Raw genomic sequence first — 26,757 nt, 5'->3', positions numbered from 1 at the left:
CAATATTCCTAACTTCAGATACAGAAATGATACAGACATACACATTTGATAATCACATTCAGTAAATCATAACCTTTCAAATGATATCTCACATGAGCCAACTTGAATAAAGTATTGCAGTTATGTCACATATCATAAGCATATTTTCATAAAGAATATGGAATGACAAGTCACAGCTGTTGTCCTTGTGCACCCAAGACTGCCCCTCAAATTCCCCTGATTGGGAGAGCTGGGTCTGCAAAGGCTGCAGGATGTATTTTTTCCCTCCATGTTGTCCCTCAGAGTTGCCCGCTCTCCAGGATTGTCCTGAAGTCTCCAGGAATTAAAGATTTATCTTTAATTAAAGAAGTCATGCGATGAAACTGCTAGAAATACATCCAACCAAAACTGGCAGCCCTACATGTAATTAATTCTGCCATTTTTAACCATGGGGAGTAGTACTTTTCACTGAGATTTCTTGTGGACTAATCAATGGAACTATTTATGGAGTAATATTACTCTAAATGGCATAACTAGGCCCTTTATGGATCTCAGCGTTTTAATATTTTCTGATAGAAAATGTTAAGATATTTCCTTTATCAGTATTTTGTCTTTAAATTCCAACATCACAATGGCTGCATTTTTAACCCAGGAAGAAGTTCTATTTTTATAACAGTCACTTAAAAGTTTTGCAATGCAAATAAATGGAAATTACCAAACATCCACTCACGTGGTATGCAGTCCCCTCCAAAGTAATTAAAAATTTAAAGATGCTCTCTTAAGTGTGAATTGTAAGGTATGGAAAGAGGAAAATGGAGCCTGGGGATGCTCTCTTCACCTTCTTACCAAATGGCAGTGTGACAAACAAAAGAAAATCAGCACTGGAATGCTGTCATGCATTATGAATGCTGTACTACTCAAAGAGTAAACATCCATACTCATTAACATACCCAAGGTATATTTGCGCACCACATGCGCGTACAGGTCTGCCAGTCACATGTGCTGTGGCAGCCAAGTAACTGAAACTGAGCTATTTGTATATCATATAATGAATGGGGATACTGCAGACAGTTCATTAGATTAACACATTTTAAAAACAGGAAAGAATTAAATTGGGAATATAGAAAATAAGCATTGTACCTGATAACCGGATTTCAGCAATTCTGTTCGGATTAGTTTCTCATTCTGTCACCTTGACATGCAACATAGCTATAAGCAATCCTAATTACTGCCTTTTAGGACTCTCTGAACTGCTTTACTGAGAAAGCAGAAAGCCCATATAAAATCATTTTAAGATTCAGGAATGTTTAAGATTGCACATGCAGACAAATGAATCAGCATGTACTTACAGAGGTAGGGGAGAAGTAACATTTTCATACTCTGATGCAGGAACAAAAAAGTGTCAGCTCTATGCCTGGAACTTCTTTCCTAAAATGGGTTTGCTATAATTCTGCCAGCCCCTCTTTAAAACACACTTCTTCCATGCTGCCTAAAGACCCTAGTCCTCCTTTTGAACAAGTATTGCAAATTACAGAAAAAGAGCCACGTTAGGAAAAAGGAGCATGCTAAACCTCATTGCTCAAACAATCTCTCTGCTTCCGTTTTAAGAATTGGATTGGGTTTTTCAAATGTCATTTTTAACTTACACTGTGTTACATTTTTATTACCATAATATTAACAGTAGTTTGGGTATTTGCTGCCAGGGACTTTCATTTGCTTGCTGTGCACCCTGGAACAAAATTCAGGGTTTTTTTTTTTGTTTGTTTTAAAACATGTAAAAATACAATTTTGTCACAACTTGCAGTTAATGCAGGGGAGATGTTCAAAGGGACCAGCTGGCAGAGTAAGAAACCAAGGAAATGGCTGGTTGAGCTATTAGGCCATAGGGAAAAGTGGACCAAGTACCTAAGTACATACCTGATATTTTGGGGATCAGTGTTAGTCCCCATCATTAAAGATGATAAAGTCGCAGCTTTCTGCTCTAAAATCCCTCGATGCATTTCAATCTTGGGTGGCTAATCTAAGAGTATTCAGCAGGTATTTTCTAAATGCATCACCTTCCTTGTTTTGCTCATTATGATGCTTTCACCTCAATTTGCTCATAAACAAAATATAGTGCTTGTCATTTGACTTAGGTTATATTATTGAGTTATCTAAGTATTTGTGGTATACCTGATACATGTATGTACGACCAAGGCATAGCCGGATATCCAGTCATAGCCTTACAAAGGCATTATTGTCCCAGTAATGAATTCTTCTTGAGATGTGGATCCACTGATTTGTGTCTTTCACAAAGTGAGGGTTAGGCATGAATACATGATCAAATATGGTCTTTAAAATAACTCGTTTTTAAGATGACAAAAATTTATAAATAGCAATAGTGCCTGTCATCACTCTTTCTTTAATCGTCTTCACTTACCTGGGAGGGATGCCGTCAGACCATCCCCTTCCCAAGCTGGTCACAGCTAGCTCTTTGCTGGTACCCCATCACCCTCCCTTTGTTTGAGGGCTAAGAGGGCTATAAAAGGAAGGGGGTTGGCTCCCCACTATACTCGCTGTTAGGAGCCCAGAACCTCCTTTCCTTCAGGGATGGTTTCCTCTAAATCTCCCTCCAACCCATGTTATCTGATAACTGTATCCTATCTATAACAAGTGCCTGCACTAGAAATCTGCACCTTTTTTTAATTAAGTTACAATGTTTTAACCGAACCTTCCTGACTCCCCCAAGGGTCCTTGATGTGCTGTGGAAAGACAAAAATCCCCATTCTGCCTCAGCCAGTCTGGCAGCAGTCTCCCCCACAGCCCCTCAAATATAAAGGCAACCAGTGTAATGCCCATAGCGCGTCATGAAGAAAGCCAGTCTACTCTGATTCCAAGGGTGGGACTTGCTAGCCTGACTGCACCAAGGGAGGGCTTCTCCAGAGCTGTCTGCAGTACGTCCCCCATCATCTTCAGTCACCTAGAAGGTCAGTGCCCTCCCCTCCACTCACCACACCTGGTTCAGCCACTTCCTGCTCTGTCCAGGTAAAATTTTCCTCCATCCTCCCTCTCTCCCACCAATAGCAGAGGAAGCCCCCTATAGAGCCACAATGCCTCCTTACAGCTAGTTGGATAAAGAACCCACCACATAAAGTTGCTGTGAGCACATTAAATATCTGAATCTAAACATCTGTCTGAAGTTCAGAGGTGTTTAGATATGGTACCAGGCTGCAATTACTTTTTTTTCCCCCCTAAAACCACTAGTGCCTACTATGTACTAGATGCTTTCCATACACTTAAGAATGATGATCCCTGTTCTAGAGAATTCATTAACCATCAATATCTGAAGATAATAAACCTAGAGAGCTAGCTAACAGTTGATGTATACAAAAGAGAAACAATTTTAGAAACAATTTCTCTCCACTCCAATATGAAAAGAAAGTTCTTTTCAGATGTTTCTGTTAGGCAGTGAACCAGGATGTGTCATGTTGGGTTTGCTCAGTTTCACATTATGTGAATTGAAGTGAAAAAAATGCTAGAAAATAAGTAGTTTATTTATTGTTCTATACTCTGAACACACAAAAACAGCACACACTCCGATAGTGATATCATTAAGATTTGTTACTGTCTTCCACTATCTTCTATTCAGAAATATCCTTTAAAAAAATACACCCACTGAAGAGCAAATGGAAAACAGAGTTACTCCTGTCATACAAGGCCCTTCAGACTTAAAAACAGTCAAATTCTATGTAATTTTAAAACAATTTACATTTCATGAGGAACAATGTGACACCTACATTTGCCCATTCATTGACTGATCCTGTCTTCTCAATGATCGTATTTATTCTACTTTCCCCAAATTCTACTTGAGGCAATAACTGTTACTGACAATCTCCTGAGTTTGTGTGTATGCTACAGTGAAGTCACAGTTCACTAAGCATATTTTCACCCAATGGCAGTTGTTTCAGATAAACATTTTTAACACCTAACATATTTTGAGGCTTCTAAACAATTTAACTTAATAAAAAAAAAGTTATAAGTGGGGGAAAAAGGGGAGCAACCACTTTTCACACACTAGTTACTTTTTAGGTTAAAATTCATCAGTTCACCAGGCACTTCATCATGCTTAATCTCCATCATGCCTGAACTATATGCCAGATCTTATCAGACATCTACACCATCTTCAGTGCATTGATAAAACATTTACGGACTGAGAATCAGTAAATCCGGAAATAAGAAAAAAAGAAAGAAAGAAAGAAAAAAAAACCACCACCACCTTTTGTACTCAATACACAATGAGCAAAAACTTTACAGATAGAAATTAGAGAATTCTCATCTCTGGCAAAAATTGGGGACATGAACACTGGCTACTTAAGGCTAAAATAAAGAATAGAACATGGCACTGGAATATGTAAAAATGCTGGTAAAGTCATCATTTTTTCGTCACTGCTCACATCTGAACAGTAGCATTTGAGAGTGTGTGTTCGGCCCTATATCTAGATATTAAAATATGAATGGAATTGCAAATTGTTGATTTGAATGAAAAGGGATTGTTTTTTTTTTTGGTTTGTTTTTTTTAAAGTCAGCTTTCACCTGCAGAATTATAAATACAAATCAACAATGCTATTGTGCTAGTGAAGAAGCAGCACAAAAGGAAACTGACTAGCAACAAAACTGGGACTGGACAGTTTATCTTCATTATCCACTCGAAGGAGAGAGAAATGATTAAAGGGGGGGAAAAATGGTAGTCAATTTAAACACAGCTTTAAAAAATAAACTACTCTAAATTCAGGGTTCAAACCAACCAAATATATCAATGGCCTTGACAACCAATCAAAGCCACGTTTCTGAACTGAGAGCCAACTGACTTGTCATTTTTCTTGCTTTGTTTGGGGTTTATTTTGGACACTTCCAATAATTTAGTTTCAGAATGTTGACTTTGTATATAATATTTGTGAACTAAAAGAGATCATACTAGAATATCAATCTGAAAACCATGCTATGGCTTTTTAAAGTGATTGATTTTGTTGTCATTTCCCTACATGTTGCTTTCCACTACAACATACCCACAGAAAGTTTTTGGGTCCATTTAGAAGGCTGTGGGCTTAAGTTTGCTTTTTTCAGAAACCAAGATTTGGGCAGTGTAGTTTAAATCTGAGCAGCCAGAATAAACACTGGATTTTCAAGGTTTTATAGCCTGACTGTTCCAAATCAATGCATTTTGATAAATAAAATTGTCTACCTAAATAGTTTGTTCTCTTTAGAAAAGAGTTTTAAGCTTCCCCCCGCCCCCAGTTAGAGTGGCAAATAAAAATATGTGGATGTAGTTTTCAAACGCTTTAGGGAAATAAAATATTGTAGGCAGCTTCCCTTACAAGTTTGTCAATTTTAGTTTTTTACTTTTTTAAAGAATGTAGTCTACAAAGGTAAGCTACGGTTTTTAGTATTTTTGAGAAAACAAAAAAAACTAACCAACTATTTTGATGCATGCAAGCTATTTAAATAAATAAAAATATTTATTGTCTTGCTAGGGTCTATCATTTCTTTAAGATATTAGAATGGGAGTACAGCTAGACCAACACAACCCAAATGAAAATCTATGGAAAAAAAACACATAAGGAATCCAAAATAAAAAAGTTAAAAAAAAACCAAGCCAATACATTATAGTTGATAACTTCTCCTTCCCCAAATGAATCTTAAAGTGCCTTCATATTTAAGCCCCCATCCAACTACCAAGGAAGTCAGTAGGTGTCTTTCTAATAACTTCCGTTCCATGGATGCTGAAATCAGTGCATGGAGAGGGGTATAGGGCCTGTGTTGCAGCACACCCACTGCAGCACAAGCTAAATAAGGTTCCTCAGAGCTTGTTAATACCACTTTGCTTCAACTAGAAAGGGCTGCTATATAACATATTAAAGTTTCTAATTTGTTAGCCCAGTATGCCCACAAGGGTACCCTAATAACCTTAACACCGCATGCATGTAGCGGAGAGTCTTCTACAACTAAGTCCAAACTCTAGATGATGTTGCAGAACGTTGGGCAAACACACATTTAGCCCTCCACTACAGTACAAATAAATACTGTACATTGTGAAAATTCATTTGCACTTTGATTATTCATAAACATGACATTTTGCAGTGACTTTGGATCAGACACAGAAATTCCAGGACTATTGTTCTCACAACAAGTATGCAATGTTTTCTGGTAGCAGGAAAAGGATGCCTTTGAGCAACTTACTGTTTTCGTCACAGACACAGGAATACTGCTTAAGTTATGTTACATTAAAAAGGGTCCAATGGGTACCAAAAATAAATAGTATATATGGAAAAGTGTCAGCAAATTGTCGCAAAATCTACGTGTCAACTGTACCTAGAGATTCTTTCTATACTCTCCCCTCTTCTCAGGTTCTTCCCACAGAGAAAGCCCTTGCCATTTCTTTAAGTTCCAGCAAGTTTTGTATTTGTTTAATACAGTATTAACTTTAATCCATTTGGTAACTATCCTAATCAGGGGTATAGTTCCTCAGGAGGTTACTACTGTACTTATTTTTACTCTCAAAGTCTAAGGCTACTGTTTATATATGCCCCAGCTCTTAAATGAAGCTTTCTAAGCAGCTTTTGAGAACACATGTTGTTTTTACTAGCTCTAGGTACAGTTTCACTGAGTGAAGTGGATCTCCTTGAGGCCCCATCAGTGACCCACTGACTATTTATTTTTTCTACATTTAGAATCGCTAGCCTAACTCTTTTAGCTGATCCACTGCAAGAGTCTTAGGTCTTATCCAGATCCAGAGTACAAAACAGTAATTATCTGCTAGTTCTTCTTTTGGAGTACCCTGCACTTATTGTCTGCAGTGTATTAAACTGGTTAAGAATACAATTGTATGACTCCTGAGGACCCCCCATCCACAAAAGAGGCTATCCCATAACAACATTAGAGTAGAAAGCTATGGATCCACATTAATATTGATTTTCATTTTATAAAGCTAATAATCACAGTTTTTCTGAATGCAATTATATCTGGAAAGCCCCAGAGGCACAGCACTTTGATGGCCTGTTTATTCCCAACTAAAGGAATGATGTCAACACGTTTTTATAAAGATGTAATTGTATTACAAATATTTTTCCAAGCTATATAGTATTACAGTAGAAGTTAAGTGTGGCTATTTAGGGCCCCCATTCTCCCTTCTGCACCTACTCAGTATTTCCCAGATATTCTCTACACTAACTGTAGGGAATACCACATTAATTTTATCAAAGGCAATATTTGAAATTGCTAATGGGTGACCACTGTAATAGTTTTTGTTTTAAAATTATTTAAGTATTTTCAGCAGTGTTGAAAATAAAACTTAAAGGGACTGTTGTCACCTTGAAATCCGGTTATGAGTTACACCAAGTCAGTTAAAAGGAGCTTCATGTACATACATGAAGTTAACATAGCAATTTTTGTGATTTTATCTTAATCCTGTTGCTGTGCGAAAGACCCAAACAAAAACCAAGGCGTAGCTCCTGCATGTGACACTGCCTGGGCAAATCCCTATGCCAGTGCCGAGCCACAATGAATTCAATAGGGCCGACCTACATCGGTTCCCCTTGCAAGATCAGGGCCCAACTGACTATAAAGGGGAAATGATGAAAACGATCACGCAAAATGCTGGCAAATGCAGAAAGTAAAGACACTGAAAACAGAAGGAAAGTTCATGTTTCCTCTGATCTATTTCACTTACAGTAATCTGAGGTGTTACTGGTAACAATAGGTGCATTTTTTTAAATTTGGCTGTGAACCTTAAAGTTCAGGATTTAAATAAATACAGCAGCCCTGAGTTTGCACATTGCTTTCTGAAAAATCAAAGTCTTGTGCATCAGCAAAGAAAATCAGGTTAAAGGGGAGTATGATTAACAATTATTGTATTCGTATCAGAGGGGTAGCCATGTTAGTCTGGTTCTGTAAAAGCAGCAAAGAATCCTGTGGCACCTTATAGACTAACAGGCGTTTTGCAGCATGAGCTTTCGTGGGTGAATACGAAGAAGTGGGTATTGCTCAAGCTCATGCTGCAAAAACGTCTGTTAGTCTATAAGATGCCACAGGATTCTTTACTGCAATTATTGTATTATATACCCAGATTTCCAATCTACTTACAGATGCAGCGGTGTAACAAATTTTGGAGTCCCTTGCTGTTATCAAATCGTGAGACTTAAAAAAATAAATCTATTTAAATCTTCTCTCTACGTGATCTCCCCTTGGAAGCTTGTTTTATTCAATGTTTTTCCTCCTCTTTAAAAAAAAATTTATCCATGACTGTTAGTTACTTCTGTTAGCAAATGATCAACATTATAAATGCAAATTGGACTAATTTTAGCATACGATGAGAGCACTCTATTCAAATGCATCTATCCTCAGGCATGCATCACACAGTCCCCTTATCAATATATTTTGTCATTCAGCTCTTCACAAATGAATTCTCAGGGCTTGGCTACACTTACAAGTTGCAGCGCTGGTGGAGGCTTTCCAGCGCTGCAATTAACACCCCGTCCACACTTGCAGGGCACAACCAGCGCTGCAACTCCCTGGTTGCAGCGCTGGCTGAAAACCCATCCGGGTTGGGGTATAAGGAGTGCAGCGCTGGTGACACCAGCGCTGCTCAGCAGGTGTGGACACTCACCAGCGCTTTACCTGTCCTCCAGGGAATAAGGAGCTATCCCAGAATTCCTGTTCAGCCACTCTGCACATCAGTTTGCACTCTACTGCTCTTGCCTCAGGTGACCCGCCCTTTAAATGCCCCGGGAAATTTAAAAATCTCCTTCCTGTTTGCTGCAGCCAGGTGTGGAGTGCAATCAGTTAATCAGTTACAGGTTACAGGTAACCATGCCTCCACGGCAAACGAGCCCCAGCATGGAGCACAGGTGAATTGCAGGACCTCATCAGTGTTTGGGGTGAGGCGTCTGTTCAGGCACAGCTGCGCTCCGGCCGTAGGAATTACGATATCTTTGAGCAGATAGCAAGGGACATGCTGGATAGGGGCCATCAACGGACGCACTACAATGCAGGGTGAAAGTTAAAGAGCTGCGGAGTGCCTATTACAAAGCCCGCGAGGGTAATCGCAGATCCGGATCCGCCCCCACGACCTGCCGTTTTTACTTGGAGATGGACAACATACTTGGGGGTGACCCCACTGCCAATCCCAGGGTAACGATGGACACTTCTGAGCAGGCTGGGGGACAGGAGGAGGAGGAGGCTGCGGGGGGGGGAGAGGAAACCGCGAGTGAAGCTCCTGGGATGGGGGAAGAAACCGCAGATTCCCTGGAGGCATGCAGCCAGGAGCTCTTCTCAAGCCAGGAGGAAAGTACCCAATCGCAGCAGCCAGCAGTTGCAGAAGGACAAGCAGAGGAGCGGGGTACCGGTAAGCGGCTTTTATTTTCTGGGTGGAAATGTTTCTGGAGAGGCAGGGGGGTTATGGATGCATGCATGGCAGCGTCTAGATGTGGAATAGCCCGTTGATGTGGTCTATCACGTCGCGGTAATCTGCTTCAGTTATCTCAGCAAAAGCTTCATCCAGAGCGTGGGCAATATGCCTGCGCAGGTTTATAGGCAGAGCCACTGTGTCCCTTGTCCCAGTGACGGTGACACGTCCGCGCCACTCTTCGGCCGGGGGGGGGACGGACCATTTCTGAACACAGGCACGCCGCATAGGGTCCCGGGCGGAATCCACATTGCTCTAAAAGAGCCCCCCGCTGTTCCCTAGTGACTCGCAGTAGGGAAACATCTTCCAGGATTAAGTCCTGTGAAAAATGTTGGGAGACTCTTTAGTGAAGAGATAGGAGATAAGATCACCCCTGCATCTGCATCTTCACTCAACCCCTCTAGCACTCCAGATTACCCAAGCAACCAGCTCCTCTCACTCAAGCCCCTCTTCTCCCTATATAAGTAAACACTCCTCACTCACCATTTCGTGGCTTCTGTTGTGTTTTCCTTTTGGGATAAAGAATGCAAGTGAGAACTTGCAAGTGAGAACTCCCTCAGTGTAACAATTCATGTCTGGAGATAGTGGATACAATGCTGCCTGTGTTAAATGTTGTCATTTCTGTGTCTACAGTGACCTTGACTGGACTGCCCAGATGTTCAACATCACAGAGGCTTCAAAATTTGAGAAAAATCCCGAAAGAGCAACGAGGACATGCTGAAAACTGTTCTTCAGCACTCTGCTACAGAGAGAAAAGAATTGAAGGAGTGGCGAGAGAAAGAAAGCAGGACCCGCAAGAGAAATGCAGTGGCCAAGAGGAAAAGCACGGAGCGGCTGCTAAGCATCCTGGAGCGCCAAGCGGAGTCTATAGAGTCACTCGTTGCCATGCAAGCAGAGCACTACCGTGCTACTCCCCCACCCGCCCGTCCTTTGTGCCTTGTGCCCCAATGTCAGCTCAAACCACCTTTCCCCAGCATCCAGGCTCTTACCACCACCAGCTGCCTCCAACACCTGTACGTTCCCCAACCAGCCCTGATACCTACCACCACCCTTACCCTCTGCATTCAACCCCATCACCATGCAGTATATGAACCCTGAAGTGCAGGATTCATTAAACAGCAATCCAGACATGGCATATGCAAACTTGTGACTGTACAGTTCACCAACCCACACCCTTGCCCTCTTGTGTTATGAAATGTTGTGTGTCTGTCTGTCTGTCAAGGAAGTTTTTTTCTTTTCAATAAAACAATTCTTGGCTTTGAAAACAGTCTTTATTATAGCAGATAGTGAAAGACACCTTAGCCCAGTAAAGAAAGAGGCACTGCAAATCATATTATTATTATGGATAATAGAATAACAGTGTAAGCAGTGCAATTCACTCCCATGCAAGGCAGCAACATTACTGTTGGCTTTCAGCCTCAAATTCTTCCCTCAAGGCATCCCTAATCCTTGAAGCCCTGTGCTGGGCCTCTCTATTAGCCCTGCTCTCTGGCTGTGCATATTCAGCCTCCAGGACTTGAACCTCGGTGGTCCATGCCTCACTGAATGTTTCACCTTCCCTTCACAAATATTATGGAGGGTACAGCAAGCGCTTATAACCGCGGGATGCTGCTTTCCCCCAAGTCTAGCTTCCCATACAAACATCTCCAGCGAGCCTTTAAACGCCCAAAAGCACACTCCACAGTCATTCTGCACCGGCTCAGCCTGTAGTTGAACCGGTCCTTGCTCCTGTCAAGCTTCCCTGTATAGGGTTTCATGAGCCAAGGCAGTAACGGGTATGCGGTCTCCAAGGATCACAGTGGGCATTTCGACATCCCCTACTGTGATCTTCCTGTCTGGGAAAAAGTCCTGCCTGCATCTTCCTGAACAGGCCACTGTTCCGAAAGATGCGTGCATCATGCACCTTTCCAGGCCAGCCTGTGTAAATGTCAATGAAACGCCCGCGGTGATCCACAAGCGCCTGGAGAACCATAGAGAAATACCCTTTACGATTAACGTACTCTGATGCCAGGTGGGGGGGGGCCAGAATAGGAATATGCGTCCCATCTATCGCCCCTCCACAGTTAGGGAAACCCATTTGTGCAAAGCCATCCACAATGTCCTGCACGCTCCCGAGTCACGGTCTTTCTTAGCAGGATGCGATTAATTGCCTTGCAAACTTGCATCAAAACGATTCCCACGGTCGACTTTCCCACACCAAACTGGTTCCCGACCGACCGGTAGCTGTCTGGATTTGCCATCTTCCAGATTGCAATAGCCACCCGCTTTTCCACCGTCAGGGCAGCTCTCAATCTTGTGTCCTTGCGCCGCAGAGTGGGGCGAGCTCAGCACACAGTCCAATGAAAGTGGCTTTTCTCATACGAAAGTTCTGCAGCCACTGCTCGTCATCCCAGACTTCCATGACGATGTGATCCCACCACTCAGTGCTTGTTTCCGAGCACAAAAGCGGCGTTCAACGGTGCTGAGCATTTCCGTGAATGCCGCAAGCACTGTAGTGTCACACGCGGCAGACAAATCCATATTGATATCATCGTCGGACTCCTCACTGTCACTTTGGAGCTGAAGGAATAGCTCGACTGCCAAACGTGTTGTGCTGGTGACACTCATCAGCAGAGTCCTCAGCAGATCAGGCTCCATTTGCCACAGAAATCGCGATTCACAGAGAGTAACAGAAAGACACTCACAATGGCGCCAAACGCTGCCGGAATGAATGCTGGGATGTGAAGCGATGCACCACGGGGCGCTGGCAAACAGGAAGCGGAATGACCCGCACACTTCCTTCCCCTTCCCACAATACTCAGCGCCAAAACGGCGCCAAAACGGGACGAGGTGTTCTGTGGGATAGCTGCCCACAATGCACCTCTCAATACAGCGCTGGAAAGTGCTGCAAGTGTGGCCACACTGCAGCGCTGGTAGCTGTCAGTGTGGCCACACTCCAGCGCTGGCCCTTACACAGCTGCATGAGCAGCGCTGTAACTCCCAGCGCTGCAACTTGTAAGTGTAGCCAAGCCCTCACAATCATTTGCCCAAGTCAAAGACTTTACCATGAATCCTGGCTTATATCCAGCATTAAGTTTTGGAAGTTTCAAACTGTTTGCTTTAAAAGAAAAAATGAAAATACTTCTATTAAAGTAAAAGCTATACTAAAATAGTGTTTCATGAGGTTTATTCATGCATCCTCCATTTGCCCAACCTAACTAAGCACAGAAATTAAACTAAGTGAAGTGAAACTCACCCCCAAAACAAAACAGAGATTTCTGTGGGACCTTATAGCCCCAGGGTCTTCACGGGTCTGATCCAAATTCCACTGAGGTCACTGGCCAAACTCATATTGATTTCAATGGGCGTTGGATCAGGCCCCTTAAAAGCTCCATCACAACCCTCTGGTGGATGGGTTAGTGAGGTGTCCCACAAGAGCTTTGACTGCCCACTATGGAATTGTCATGCACTTAATTACAACTTTCAGAAACCAAAACTGCTGCCTGTGGTGTGAAAGTGCTTTACTTTAAAGAGCATGTTTAAAAACTGGATTACAGAGGAAAACAAGAAAAGTTTATGCTGTGAGAAACTGATGCTGCCTGGTCAATAGCTGAACATAACTGATATGGCAAGAATTTATGACACATCTTGAACAGAGCAAGAGAAAGAAGCAGTTATTATCCAGCAACATACATCACACTATACACAGGCAGCACCACCACCTATCATTAAGGTTGGCTGCCACTTCCCTTTACAAAATCCTGTTTTCACTTTCCAATAAGTTTGCCAAACTTTAACTATTCAGTCTGAAATTTTCCATGCTGGATGTCTGCCTCCAAATGATTTTTTTTTTAAATTTAATTTCCAGCCAAAACACTTCATTTGCTTCAGAGAACAAGTCTAATGAAAAACAGTGTTTTTCCAATGTTAAAAAAACTGAGACCTTTTATTTGAAGTGCTCCAGCATCCCCATGCTTTGTAGCAGGGACTTGAAATCTGGCAGAAGAGGCAACCTGTTGTCAGGGATGTGCCTTTTGTCATCCCTGTGAAAATCTACCCAAATTTGGCCACGTTATAAACTATTGGGTGGCGGGGGGGGGGGGAAAATCACATGCTCAGAGTTGCTATAGTTATATCAGTCAAACTCTCTAAAGAGTCTGTCTTCTTTGACCATCCTCAAGCCTCTTTCAGCTCAGTTGCAACCTTAATTTGGCCCCTTGCATGTATGCATGACAACAGTCTTTAATTACATAATCACAGACTACTTTTTCCAGAACACTCATTCAGTTCAGTACAGGATGGATGGTGCTCAGTTATTAAGCTTCTATTCAATTCAGAAAGCCAAATTAAGGTTGCACCCTGTGGAATTCGTTCCCAGGGGATGTTGTAAAGATCAAAACTATAATTGGGTTCATAAAAAGAACTAGATAAATTCATGAAGGATAGGTCCATCAATGGCTATTAGCCAAGATGGTCATGGATGCAACCCCATGCTCTGGGCGTCCCTAAGCCTCTGACTACCAGATGCTGAGACTGGACGACAAAGGATGGATCACTTGATAGTTGCTGTCAAGGTTCCTTCCCCACTCTGAACTTTAAAGGTACAGATGTGGGGACCCGCATGAAAGACCCCCAAGCTTATTTACCAGCTTAGGTTAACAGTAAGCTACCACCACCAAGAGCGTTTCAAATATTAGGGGAGAACCACTTGGAACTCTGCCTTCCCTCAAATATTTCCCAAGTCCCTAACCACCCCTTTCCTGGGCAGATTTGAGACTAATCCCTCCCACCCAAGTCCTTACACCCCTTTTCCCGGGTAGGCTTGAGAGTATACCCTCACCAATTAGTCCTGGTGAACACAGATCCAAAACCCTTGGATCTTAAAACAATGAAAAAATCAATCAGGTTCTTAAAAGAAGAATTTTAATTAAAGAAAAAGTTAAAAATCATCTCTCTCTAAAATCAGGATGGAAAATAACTTTACAGGGTAATCAGATTCAAAGAGTCCAGAGGAACCCCCTCTAGCCTTAGGTTCAAAGTTACAGCAAACAGAGGTAAACACTCTAGCAAAAAGAACATTTACAAGTTGAGAAAACAAAGATAAAACTAACACACCTTGCCTGGCTGTTACTTACAAGTTTGAAATATGAGAGACTTGTTCAGAAAGATTTGGAGAGCATGGATTGATGTCCGGTCCCTCTTAGTCCCAAGAGCGAACAACCCCCAAAACAAAGAGCACACAAACAAAAGCCTTCGCCCCCCAAGATTTGAAAGTATCTTGTCCCCTCATTGGTCCCTTGGGTCAGGTTTCAGCCAAGTTACCTGAGCTTCTTAACCCTTTACAGGCAAAAGGATTTTGGTGTCTCTGGCCAGGAGGGATTTTATAGTATTGTACACAGGAGGGTTGTTACCCTTCCCTCTATACTTACGACAGTTGCCCTGTTCTGTTCATTCCCTCTGAGGCATCTGACATTGACCACTGTCAGAAAACAAGATCCTGGGCTAGGTGGACCATTGATCTGACCCAGCATGGCCATTATGATGTTCTGAGGGGGCGGAGGGAAAGAAGACACCCACCATTTTGTGTCCAGCCAATTTTAGCATCCAGATTCAAATGAACATACCAGTTCCAACCATATGCATACACACTTACAGCTTCTATATGAGAACATGAATATTTCCTTTCCAATATCACTGTTGGTAACGAATGAATAAAATGGTGCTAATAAATAACTTTCCATGAGGCGATTCTTTTTTCAGGACTTTTATTGTCCTTTATTATGACAAAACAATATCAAAAAGAGGGAAAGTGGGACTGCTGTACAAATTCTACAATGAACTGAACACCACAAAGTTGGCAACCTCAGCTACACAGGATGATCACGTCTTTTTGATGGCAAAGGTGCCTGTACCAAGAAGACAGACCATGGTCTTGCAGAGCTCAAACACATTACAAAGGCGGGATTCATCGGGAAGCTTAGCACCACGCTACGCATCACAAAACACTGCAAAAGCTTACTAATGAAGGGTCAAGAGCTGGAGGGGGGAGGGGGAAGTGGTCTGAAGTGGCACAGGAAACTGCACTGAATTCAAAAGAAACTAGAAAGTAGGACATGGAGTATTTTAAAGTTAATTCATTCAGGGCTTTGCTCACCATTACTCACATAATGGAGAATGCAAATAAAGTCACCAAATGTCACCTAAATATCTTGTAGAACCCTTGGGCAGAGGCCAATGATTTACAGAAACAGATTCATTTTGTGTGGTGTTTGGAAACATGGTATAAACACTTTTATCCAAACAATTAGTGCAAAACAAGACCCTGGGATTACTCGCAGGCTTTGCAGTAATCCATACATGAATACATATACTGCATGACCAAGTATTCAATACAATTCTGTTTTTAAATATCTGATGATTTTTGGCACTTGAAATAAAAGAATGTCTGTATGAAATACTGTGCTGCTCAATAATCATGGTGACACACTAAAATTAGATTTGGCTATCATAATAAACACAGCAACTAGGTGAAAAAAATCGGCGAGAGCCCCTGGGAGACTCTACAAGTAGAATCACTGTAGAAAGGAAAAAAAATCCTTGTTCCCTTTGTCACTAGCATTTGCAATCCTACAGTCCTTACACAGAGGACTGTCTCTTACAAAGATAAGAGGATTGGATTGTAAAAATCAATCCCCCTATCTACACGATGATGAAAGTGATTTTTGAGATTTGTTTCCCAATATTTGGAGGTGAAACAGAATATGCTGTACTTGGTGAAACTGTTTCAGCTTTGGATAAAACAGTTACATAAGAACGTAAGAACATAAGAACGGCCGTACCGGGTCAGACCAAAGGTCCATCTAGCCCAGTATCTGTCTACCGACAGTGGCCAATGCCAGATGCCCCAGAGGGAGTGAACCTAACAGGCAATGATCAAGTGATCTCTCTCCTGCCATCCATCTCCATCCTCTGACAAATAGAGACTAGGGACACCATTCTTACCCATCCTAGCTAATAGCCATTTATGGACTTAGCCACCATGAATTTATCCAGTCCCCTTTTAAACATTGTTATAGTCCTAGCCTTCACAACCTCCTCAGGTAAGGAGTTCCACAAGTTGACTGTGCGCTGCGTGAAGAAGAACTTCCTTGTATTTGTTTTAAACCTGCTGCCTATTAATTTCATTTGGTGACCCCTAGTTCTTGTATTATGGAAATAAGTAAATAACAGATGTCCTATAAAAGAAACATCCCAACAGTTCATTTAGTCTATTTCATGTTGCCCTTCTCATGTCTCCATTATATCAAGAAAATAGGATTTACAATTACTGGAAATACAATTACTTCATGTTTTACTAACATTAAACATGATGTGCCAAGTTCAGCCCTGGAGCAGGGAAGTACAACTCCCATTGACTCCAGTGGGAAATAAGCCTAAAAGAAGTTTTCCCCAGTACAATGTAATGGCATGTATTTGCTCTAATTGGAATACAATAGTTTCATAATCTATTGCAATTTAAAAACAAGAAATCTTTCCGCATTAAAATCACAACTGCAATATTCTCATAATACTGATGTTTTAATCACCCCCAAAATAAATATTCAAGTATGTGCACATTCGTTTATGAATATTGTGTAATACACACAGTACACAAACAGCTCAGTTTAACTTTCTTCCACATTACATCCAAACAAAAGCACACAGTATTTTGAAAAGTATTGCTCACCGTTGCCAGCAAGAGAAATAGGCTGTGACATCAGATGCTTTTACTGATGCATGATAAAACCACCAAGAGCAACAGCTGAGCAACACTGATGCACTGAGAATAAATTAAAACAGGAAGTTTCAATGTGTAAGAGGTATACAAAATTGCTATGCTCCACCTTCCAGGATACAAGTAAATTCTGCGTAAGTCAGTTATTTTATAGCAAACTATGGTATGTTTAATTTTTACCATGGTTTGTATGACTTGACATTGTTATGACAATTTTTCCCTAAACATACCATGACATAAATACAGACCCGCTTGGAGCTCATTGCTTTTAAATCTAACCAGATTAATAAATGCTGATGCTTTCAGGTGGGGAATAAGTGAGGAGGAGGAAAAAGATTATTCTTCCCATTTACTGTTTGTAGTAACACACAGAGTACCCTTAAAATATTTTAAGGGCACCCTAACTCCTCTGAACATTTCTCCTTTCAGGAGATATACCTGAACAAAAGATTTTGGAATTGTCATGGCTCAATATTCATCAGCAGTCACTCATTGCCAGGGATGCTGTGAAGATCAGAAGTATGAACTGGTTTAAAAAAAAAATAGATAAATTCATAGAGAACAGACCCATCAATGGCTATTATCCAAGATGGTCAGGGACACAACCCCATGCTCTGGATATCCTAAACCTCTGACTGAATGACAAGGGATGAATCACTTGATAAAATCGCCCTGTTCTGTTCACTCCCTCTGAAGCATCTGGCATCAGCCACTGTTGGAAGACAGGATACTGGGCTAGCGGGACCATTAGTCTGACCGAGTTTGGCCATTCTTATGTTGTCATCATAGGTCTAAGAGTTGTTCTTCTAGTCTGTTCCCTCCTCGCACAAGTGTGTTTTTAAAGTTGTAAGAGGAACCTTAAGAAAAGTTCTTTCCTTGCCTAGTTATCTCCAGTTTTAGCCTGTGGGTAGGCCTACACTGCAGCTGGGAGATGAGATTCCCAATGTGGGCAGACACACTCACATTAGCTCAGCTGAAGCTAGCTTGCTAAAAATATCCGCATGGATGTTGCAGCACTGGCAGCGACTAATATTTTTAGCTATTCAAATATAAGCGGTTGGGTTTTTTTGTGTGTGTGTTTGTTTTTTAAAAGCCACCAGTTAGAAAGATTTTCAGACACAAAATTTTTTTTTACATAATAATATGACAGAAATTGCGTCTTTAAAACTTCAGAAACTTGCCCTGGACTTATTCCTTATGAGCACAAGGTAGATCATTTTCAAAGGCACAAGTAAGAGTTGTTCACTGAACTCCCATTGCCTTTTAGTAGGAGTTTGATGGCAAACTCTCAATTTTGCCTTGGAGAATTTCCACCTAATGCTTTTGATATATACCAAGATAAAAAATAGTTAGGAGTTATGAAATCATTTTCCAACTAATTTTCATTACTAATTATTTTTTACTAAACATAAATAGAATGGTTGACTGTACAAATTATTCTCTTATATAGGCATTAAAAGAGGGTGACAAACTTTCTAGCAATTTAAAACATACTGATGCGCAGAGCTCAAGATTCATATTGGCATAATCTATACACCTTGTACCCTCTGTGCAGAATCTAGTGTAGATTGTTGATGTTCTCCTATAAATTGTAAGACTGATGGATGATTCAAGAAGATTTAAAGAACACCCACAAACAAAAAAACTCCTCAATGCATCTGATTCTGAGTCTCAATATGTGCTTCTTTCACTGTATAGTACAGTAATTGCAAATTCAAATTAATTAATCTTGCAGATTTGTTCCCCCTTCCCTCTCAGAAGATCATCATACACAAAAGTCAGGCTATTCAAAGATACAGTTTCCACAGCAACCATTACACAACCACAGTTCTCATATTATAAATATTAATTCATAAAATTACCAGTCTACTGTAAAACTCTCAAAGAGGGTACATTACAGTTACTTTAGGAACCCTAACTTAAAAACCGATCACAAACAAAAATCCCACAACCACTCACTCACCATAATGTCTCACTAACTTTTTGTTTGTGTGTGTAGCGGTGATGACAGAAAGGGAGGATGGGAGAAGTTACTTATCTTATAGTAACTGGAGCTTTTTGAGATGTGTGGTCCGTATCTGAATGCCTCTGTGGGGTATGCATATGCTTCATGTGCCCAGAATCAAAGCATACCGAAAGCAGTATCTGTTTGCCTGCACGTGCCCTGAATCTCCTTGTGCCTCCAAACAACATGATAAAGGACAGTGTGGGCTGACCACCTCTCCAGTTCCTTCTTTACCACGAATCCAAGCAAGGTCCAAAGCAGAGAGGAAGGAGGGTGGGTAGCGGAATACAGAGAGGGACCACACTTCTCAAAGAACCTCTACTTACTACAGGATAAGTGACTTCCTCCTCCTCCGAGTGCTGGTCCCTAGGTGTATTGCACTGTAGGGGACTGATAAGCAGTACTCAAGTAGCGGAGAGTGCAAGGATGCAGGTTGCAGAGCCAGATAAAGGACTGCTGTCCCAGAGGATGTGTCAGCAGTGGAGTCCAGTCCTAGAGTATAATGTCTCATGAACATATGGATGGAAGTCTACATAGCTGCCTTAGAAATGTCAAACAAAGGCCCTTCCTGAAGCGATGCTATCGATGTCACTTGTTCTCACCTTCTATCTGCAAAGGACAAGATTGATTTGAAAATCTCTCAGACTTTGTTGCCATAGCTGGACCTCAGACTCTTTCTGCTATCTTCTCTGAGAGGATCTCGAAGTGGATCATGGGTTGTATCTTACTCTATCAATTGTCTCTCATTCCTCCCCAACAAGGAGCAAGTGCTTGTGCTCTTGTAGCACAAGCACTTGCTCCTTGTTGGGGAGGAATGAGAGACAATTGATAGAGTAAGATACAACCCATGATCCACTTCGAGATCCTCTCAGAGAAGATAGCAGAAAGAGTCTGAGGTCCAGCTATGGCAACAAAGTCTGAGAGATTTTCAAATCAATCTTGTCCTTTGCAGATAGAAGGTGAGAACATGTTGTACGTCAAGGGAAATGAAGCCTTCTCACCTCTCCGACTCGTGCAGTTTGGGAATGAAGGGGTGGAGAACAGGTAAGTGCACAGGTTGGTTTATGCAGAACTCTGAAGCCACCTTGGGGATGTAGCTGTAATGACACTTTGTCCTTCTGGAATATAGTGCATGGGGGATCCACCATTAGGGCTCCCAATTTATCTACTGCCCTGGCTGAGGTGATGGCCACAATGCACCTTTCATGGACAAGTGATACATGTTCCAGGTAGCTAATAGCTCAAAGGGAGGCTTAGTAAGAGATGACAGCACAAGGTTCAAGTCCTAGTCAGGAGCAGGCTTCCCTACTGGTGGAAAGGTTTTAATTAGGGCCCTTTAAGAATCTGACAGTCAGCAGTTGACACCAATCCTAATCCGACATAGGACAGCTGCAGGATAAATTACAAAGGTTTTACCAGACTAATTATCTGTTAATGGTCAAAGTCAGTGGGACTCAACAAATTCCCAAGGTTTAGATTCCAGCTCTGTGATTTCATCTTAGAATGGCAGGTGGCAGACCATAATCACATGCCTTTCATTTACCATGCTAGCTACTAAGTCCATTTCTGCAAATCACTACTTAAATTGCTGTCATTAAAGCAATTGTCATTAAGATAGGCTTTGGAATATTAATAAAACTAAACTAAACATCTCTCAGCAAAAAATTAGCCATAAAATGTCACTGTTTGACGTACAAACTAAACTATTTAAATAGCAACTCCGTGCTACATAAGTGGTGGTGCATTGGTCAGTTTTTGTGAAAGAATGGATTATTTTATCAAATGTGAACAACAAACAACAAAAAATGCACTATAGCAAACACTGTCAAGTTACTGTGGCACAATTTCAATAGAAAGCTTTGGTCCATTATCCTTCAATTTTTAAATGTGTTATTGTAGTAATAAAACACTGACAAAAATAATTAAACTTTTTGAATGGAAAACATACTCTCTCCATGTTTTCTGCTCTTTGAACCAATCAGGCAGAGTGACCAATCACAAGCTCTGAAGATTTTTCTCCTGGCCCAACAGTGTTTCTTCCGCAGGCTGACTCTCACACTACTTTACATACATCTACTATTACCTTGTCTTCAGTCTGACACCTTTGTCTCCTCATGGAGCAACCAATCACCCAGAGAAGCCACAAGTGTGACTGTGTGCCCAGCTTTCCTTGTGGCAGGTTCACAGTGATGAAACTGCATTAAGATTGCTTGGATCATATTCAGACTGGGAGTCTCCCTCGCCACGCAGGCAAGCAGCAGCACCTCTTACATGAAAGCTAAACTTGCAATCATCTATCTGCAAAATGGGTGAGTCAGAGTTACCACCACCACAGAAGCCACATGAGGGTCCATCATCACCATAATTTCTGTGCCCTTCACAACTCTTAGCAATCAGTGAAATAGCTGGGACTAAAACTTGTGGTCTCTGGGCTTCCAGTTTACTGAAACTGCCCTAGCCTACAGGACAATGTGAGGGGGAGTTTCTCCATCTCTCTCTCAGGGCAGGTCTACACTAAGGGCGGGGGTCGAACTAGGGTACGCAAGTTCAGCTACGTGAATAGCGTAGCTGAACTTGAAGTACCCTAGTTCAAACTACTTACCCGTCCAGACGCCGCGGGATCGAAGTCCGCAGCTCCAAGGTCAACTCCGCCACCGCCGTTTGCAGTGGTGGAGTACCGGAGTCGACCGGAGCGCGCGGGGAGTTCGAACTATCACGTCCAGATTAGACGCGATAGTTCGAACTCCGAGAAGTCGAACTCACCGCGTCGACCTGGCAGGTAAGTGTAGACTAGCCCTCAGTTCCTCCAAAATTGCATCTTCATGAGACCGCCTGAAGCAGGGGGCCAAAACTGTACTACAGTATTCACAATAAATCTGAGAGAGTTGGCAACACTGGCTTAGAGCCTGAAACGTAAGAAGAAAGATAAAGCACTCTTTTTAATAGGGAGGCGTTCCAATTTTCAATAGCTTTTGAGTATGTACAATGCCAACTAATGTGGAGGCAAATCTCTATTATAGTAATTTCTAACACCTGCAGTAAAATGTCTGATAGTAATGTAACAGTGCAATTAAAATATGCTTAAAATACAGAGGGGATGAGAGTCACTACAACCCTACGCATATTAACTTATGCCTAGTTTCTTCACTGTAAGCATTACTGATAAAAAAGGTTTATTTTTAAACTGAAAAATTAATGTAGTCTTACAGAAACTGCCCTGCACTATCATTGGTTCAGTTCCCTACCCACCCATAGGTAACCAGTATTTGCTGAAATTACATTCGCAAACGTAAGGTTATAAATTCTCATTTTTTCCCCTCTCACAAGGCACCATTATTTTTATAAAGCTAGAAAATATTAATTTTACACTATGTTCTGTAAACTGAAAGGTTATTTATTAGGCTCTGTGACAAAGCATCAATCCCAGTCAGATGGGAATTATACTGGGGGTCTCAGATTCTCTGGGGAAACCAGATGATGAGAAATGAAGGAACTGATCTTGGATACCAATTGTTCTGCTAATCCTACTTCTCTTGCTCTTGCCTATCCATTTCTTGCTGACATCAAGAAATGCTGCCTAATCTCACATCAACAAGGCTGTTTTAACAGGTACATTTGGCCTTCATAAATTCCCCAAGACAAGCCTCCCACTAGAAACATTTACTTACATACAGAGCTTCACTTACCACTCTTCAATAAATTATGGGACCCTTATGTGGAGCTGGCCTAAAAGAACATTGAAGAGAATTTGTTTCAACTCAGCAACATGGAGATAACTACCTAGATAACATTGGTTTTCAGGGACCAAGCGTGAGCTAAAAGCATTACCTATTGTTTGAGGCATGTTCTTTCAGTCAGTACAATTTGTTATACTGTACTGACAACCTTTTGGGGAAGGATCCTAACTTTTTAGTCTTGTTGAATTGTTATGGAAATTCCCAATAAAATCGTTAATAAAAACCACCAAGCAGTTGGTATGAAGGAGGAAGAGAGGTGAGTCAAGATGAGGATGGACAAAATATTTTATGTCCATTATGTGACCAATACTTGCTTTCTATTTCTATACTATGCAGCTGGCAACAGAATGCGCTTTCTTGAACATAAGGAAACAATTTCAGCAGAAGGTTACTGTCCCCAGTCATCTGAATACATTACTGACCTGTAGGACAATATCTAGTCTGTGCTGGCAATTACTTTGAGGTCCTTTTAACAAGATTTAAACACTCCATCCTTTATTTGGGCACAGAGGATTAACTTTCTAAACAAAGTTTAGTCTGTCTTGCCTCACTTCAGAGTAGGAAGGAGGGATTCCAGAAACGAATGAAGAGAAGAGAAAAGATACAGCTCTCACTCTGCTTGTAGGAAGACATCGAGCAAATCCTCCAGAATAGAGGAAAAGTCAGTCTAGGCCATGGTACTTTTACCAGAGCATTTTGTCTTGCACTGATGCTCTGTCAGAATCTGGGAAACAGGAACTAGATTCTGTTGAGAGTTGAACAACTAACAAACAATCTAAAAGTCCAGATCTTATTGTTATAACTAGAGGTCACTGGTGTTCAAAGGAATGAAGAATGTTTAATTGGATGTTATAAATTATAGCTTAAAATAACTCATAATACACAAAAATCTCAAGAAAATGTTTTTCCTCTATGCATAACTATAGTCATGTTGTTGCTATAATAAAAGAACAGTCTGATGTGTAGATGAAAAATATTAGACAATTATTTTGAGACTTTTCTTTCCAATGTACTGCTTGAAATTAAAAGGAAGGTTTACTCAAAAGATCACTAATTTAATGATCTTTCCCCCTCAGAGTGTAAATCTCTCAACTGAAAATAAAACAAATTAACAAGAGAACTAAGGATTCCTTTTGAAATGAAGAGGAATGTTGTGGGGAAAATTATTATTTTGCAAATAATATCTGAATGTCTTTACTTAAAACAAACATCCTATATCAATTCCAAATTAGCAGAGCACAATTTATACTTTTCTTAATTTTTGAGAGGCCAGAAGGGTTAGTAGAGTATTTTCTAGCAGATAAGATAAAAAAAAAACCCCACACAACAGCAGTTACATTTTACAATTACAAAATGACTTTTTTTTTAAAGTTGCCTTTCAAGTTTTGCCAGCAACAGGACATCAACACAAAAGAATTGCCTTCCTAGCAAATTTGGAAGAAGTAATTACTGCATTAGGGAAAATGGGCTCAGAAATCTCCATCAGCTGCTAATTGGAACCAAAGCGCCTTGCCATCTGCCAAACCGTACAAATGCCCTTGGTGCCAACCTCTAGGTATACCAGCAAAGGACAAACAAACAAAAACCCACACACACACACACCACACTGTGTGCGTGCGAGTCAGGCCATTACTGCAGGAAAGGCAGAAGCATCTCTCCCCTCTAGGAAGGTGAAACAGTTACCTGCCAAAGCAAAGGAGCCTTTCTGCTAATCAGTGTGCCTGAAGACAGAGCCCCCATAGGGTTGCCTATGCAGCCACACACACTATTAGCTAATCACCAAGAATATGACTAAGGTGGAAGTAGAGCAAGGCAACTTGCTATTTCCCTCACTAGAAAGAATAATTGAGGCTTGCAGAAACACTGTTACAGCATGAAACGAAGGAACATTTGCCTGTTGGGAAACAGCTAGTTACTCTAAACTTACTCTTTTCCCCCCTCCCCCCCATTTCTTCCTCAAATGTATGATGGGCCAATCTAATGCAGCACCTGCAAAGAAGTCAGGAATTGGCTAAGTGGCATTTGGGCTCAGTGCTGCCTTTGTCCCTATGTACAAATGGAAAAAAACAAAACAAAACAAATGCTGCACTGTGAAGGATAGTTCTGTCAATAGATCAAAGCCTACTCAGATTCAATTATATCAGCCAAGACCTTAGTTTGCTCCATGCTTTATGTATATTGTGCAGGTGGGAACAGGGGAGGAGAAGAGACAGCTTTTATGAGCCAGTTGTGTAGAAATATCTGCTTCCACAGCTTCATTTTGGAAAGGGAGATGCATATAAAGAAGCAGAATTTCAGCATGAAGTTACTGATATCACTGTCCCCAGCAATCTAAATACATTACTGCCCTGTAGGGCAGTTCTCAGTCTGTGCTGGGGTAACAGTCTGAATCTCCCTCCCTTAACAGAGCAGTTGCCATCTTTACTCTTCTCCACAGTTGAAAAACTGCACAGTAACGAAGAGGTAACAGTGACAGCTCCCCTCAGGCCTGCAGCTGAGGAATAAAGCAGCAGATTGAAGAGAAAGCTTTTCTAGAAGTTTGCCTACCCTGCCTGAGAACATTTACTGCTTCCTCCTCACTACCACGCCAATCATAGCCTGGCCATATCCACTTCCCAGGAGCATGAGGAAGAGTTACTGCAGCAGCCAAATGTGTTTTGCCCTTTTTCAGAGCATTCCCCAGTGCCACAGAGGGCCAAGAACTGAAGATTCTCCTCAGTCCACAGTAAGTATATCACCACCCATAATGTCCCCATCCCTATCACTAATATGCTGAGGTCATAAATGTGCCCTGGAGTTTTAATAATCTATATTATAGAAATGGCTAACAGCCTGAAATAGATTAGCGCAATAGGACTACAGACACTGTACAAACTAGTCCCTGTCCCAAAGACCCTGCAAAGTGAAAGACAAGAGGTGGGTGAAATAAATAAGCAGGGGGAGGAGGTAACAAGACTACAAGAAGATACTTTCATTTCCCCTGAGGGCCTCCCCTCCCACATGCACACACTAGTATCAACTAGTGAATTTCTACTATAATATCCTATAGGTGGAAGCAGTAATTTACTGAAGACAGGAAATGAGTGAGCGGAGGGTGACAGGAATCCTGGATTGGTTGCACTCATCCCAATTTTTCCTTTTCCCTATTCCAGCCTCCCAAATTGTGATTATATCTCCTGTTTGAAGAATAGCAAACCTACTTTTCTGGGATGATAAAGGAGGACTTTGGAAAAATTAATAACTGGTACAATATAATATTCATAAGCAGGGCAGAACTTAGATGTTAACAAAAACTGAAAATGATAACAGAATATAAAAGTAGAGGCAGCTTAATTTGTACTCAATATTCAATAGCCAAGATGGTTTGTTCTCTTACCTGCTTCCCATCTAGTGTTACAAGTCTCTTGACAATGCCTGAATCTAACTTAATGGCTTCTGTGATGTCAGTCAAAACCTGTTCAAAGGAATGAGCAGTCTTTTTATTCAGCAGAATTCTCACAGCTTTCCGTGGCTTCACTCCACTCCGAATAACAGTCACCAGTTTGGGTTTAATGAAATCTTTACTCTCCTTCACTTCACTTTTCATCGATGTCAGAGATGTCAAGGATCGAGCAGACCCAGTCTTAATATTCACAGACCAGTTTGGATTGACATTCTTGGTATAATCAACTTTGCGATATGGTTCATTGGATGCACATACATAACTTTCACCTGAAGGGGGGGGGGGAAGGAGAGAGAAAGACATTGTGATTTAGGGTTTTATGTTAAACAGATTGGAGACTATATGGAATAGTTGAACAAACTGACAGTTTCTTGTCTGAAGCAGTGCTATGCATTGGGTTTC

General features: G+C 41.3%; 1 protein-coding gene across 18 annotated transcripts in view; it reads right to left on the bottom strand.

The window, feature by feature from the left end:
• The window catches only part of DCLK2 (doublecortin like kinase 2), a 137,662-nt gene that overhangs the window by 90,173 nt on the left and 20,732 nt on the right, over window positions 1-26,757 (bottom strand). For all 18 annotated transcript variants that reach the window (XR_005599635.1, XR_005599634.1, XR_005599636.1 and 15 more), the window contains one exon: window positions 26,290-26,624. Coding sequence is in view for 14 of the 18 variants with exons in the window: in XM_039542028.1 (XP_039397962.1) it covers window positions 26,290-26,624 (335 nt within the window). In the remaining 4 variants the exon portion in view is untranslated. The remainder of the gene's footprint in view (window positions 1-26,289; window positions 26,625-26,757) is intronic.

The sequence above is a fragment of the Mauremys reevesii genome, linkage group 5 (assembly GCF_016161935.1).
Source record: "Mauremys reevesii isolate NIE-2019 linkage group 5, ASM1616193v1, whole genome shotgun sequence".
NCBI classification, from domain to species: Eukaryota; Metazoa; Chordata; order Testudines; family Geoemydidae; genus Mauremys; species Mauremys reevesii.
The sequence above is the reverse complement of the archived record's forward strand: the minus strand, read 5'-3'. Positions and strand labels throughout refer to the sequence as shown.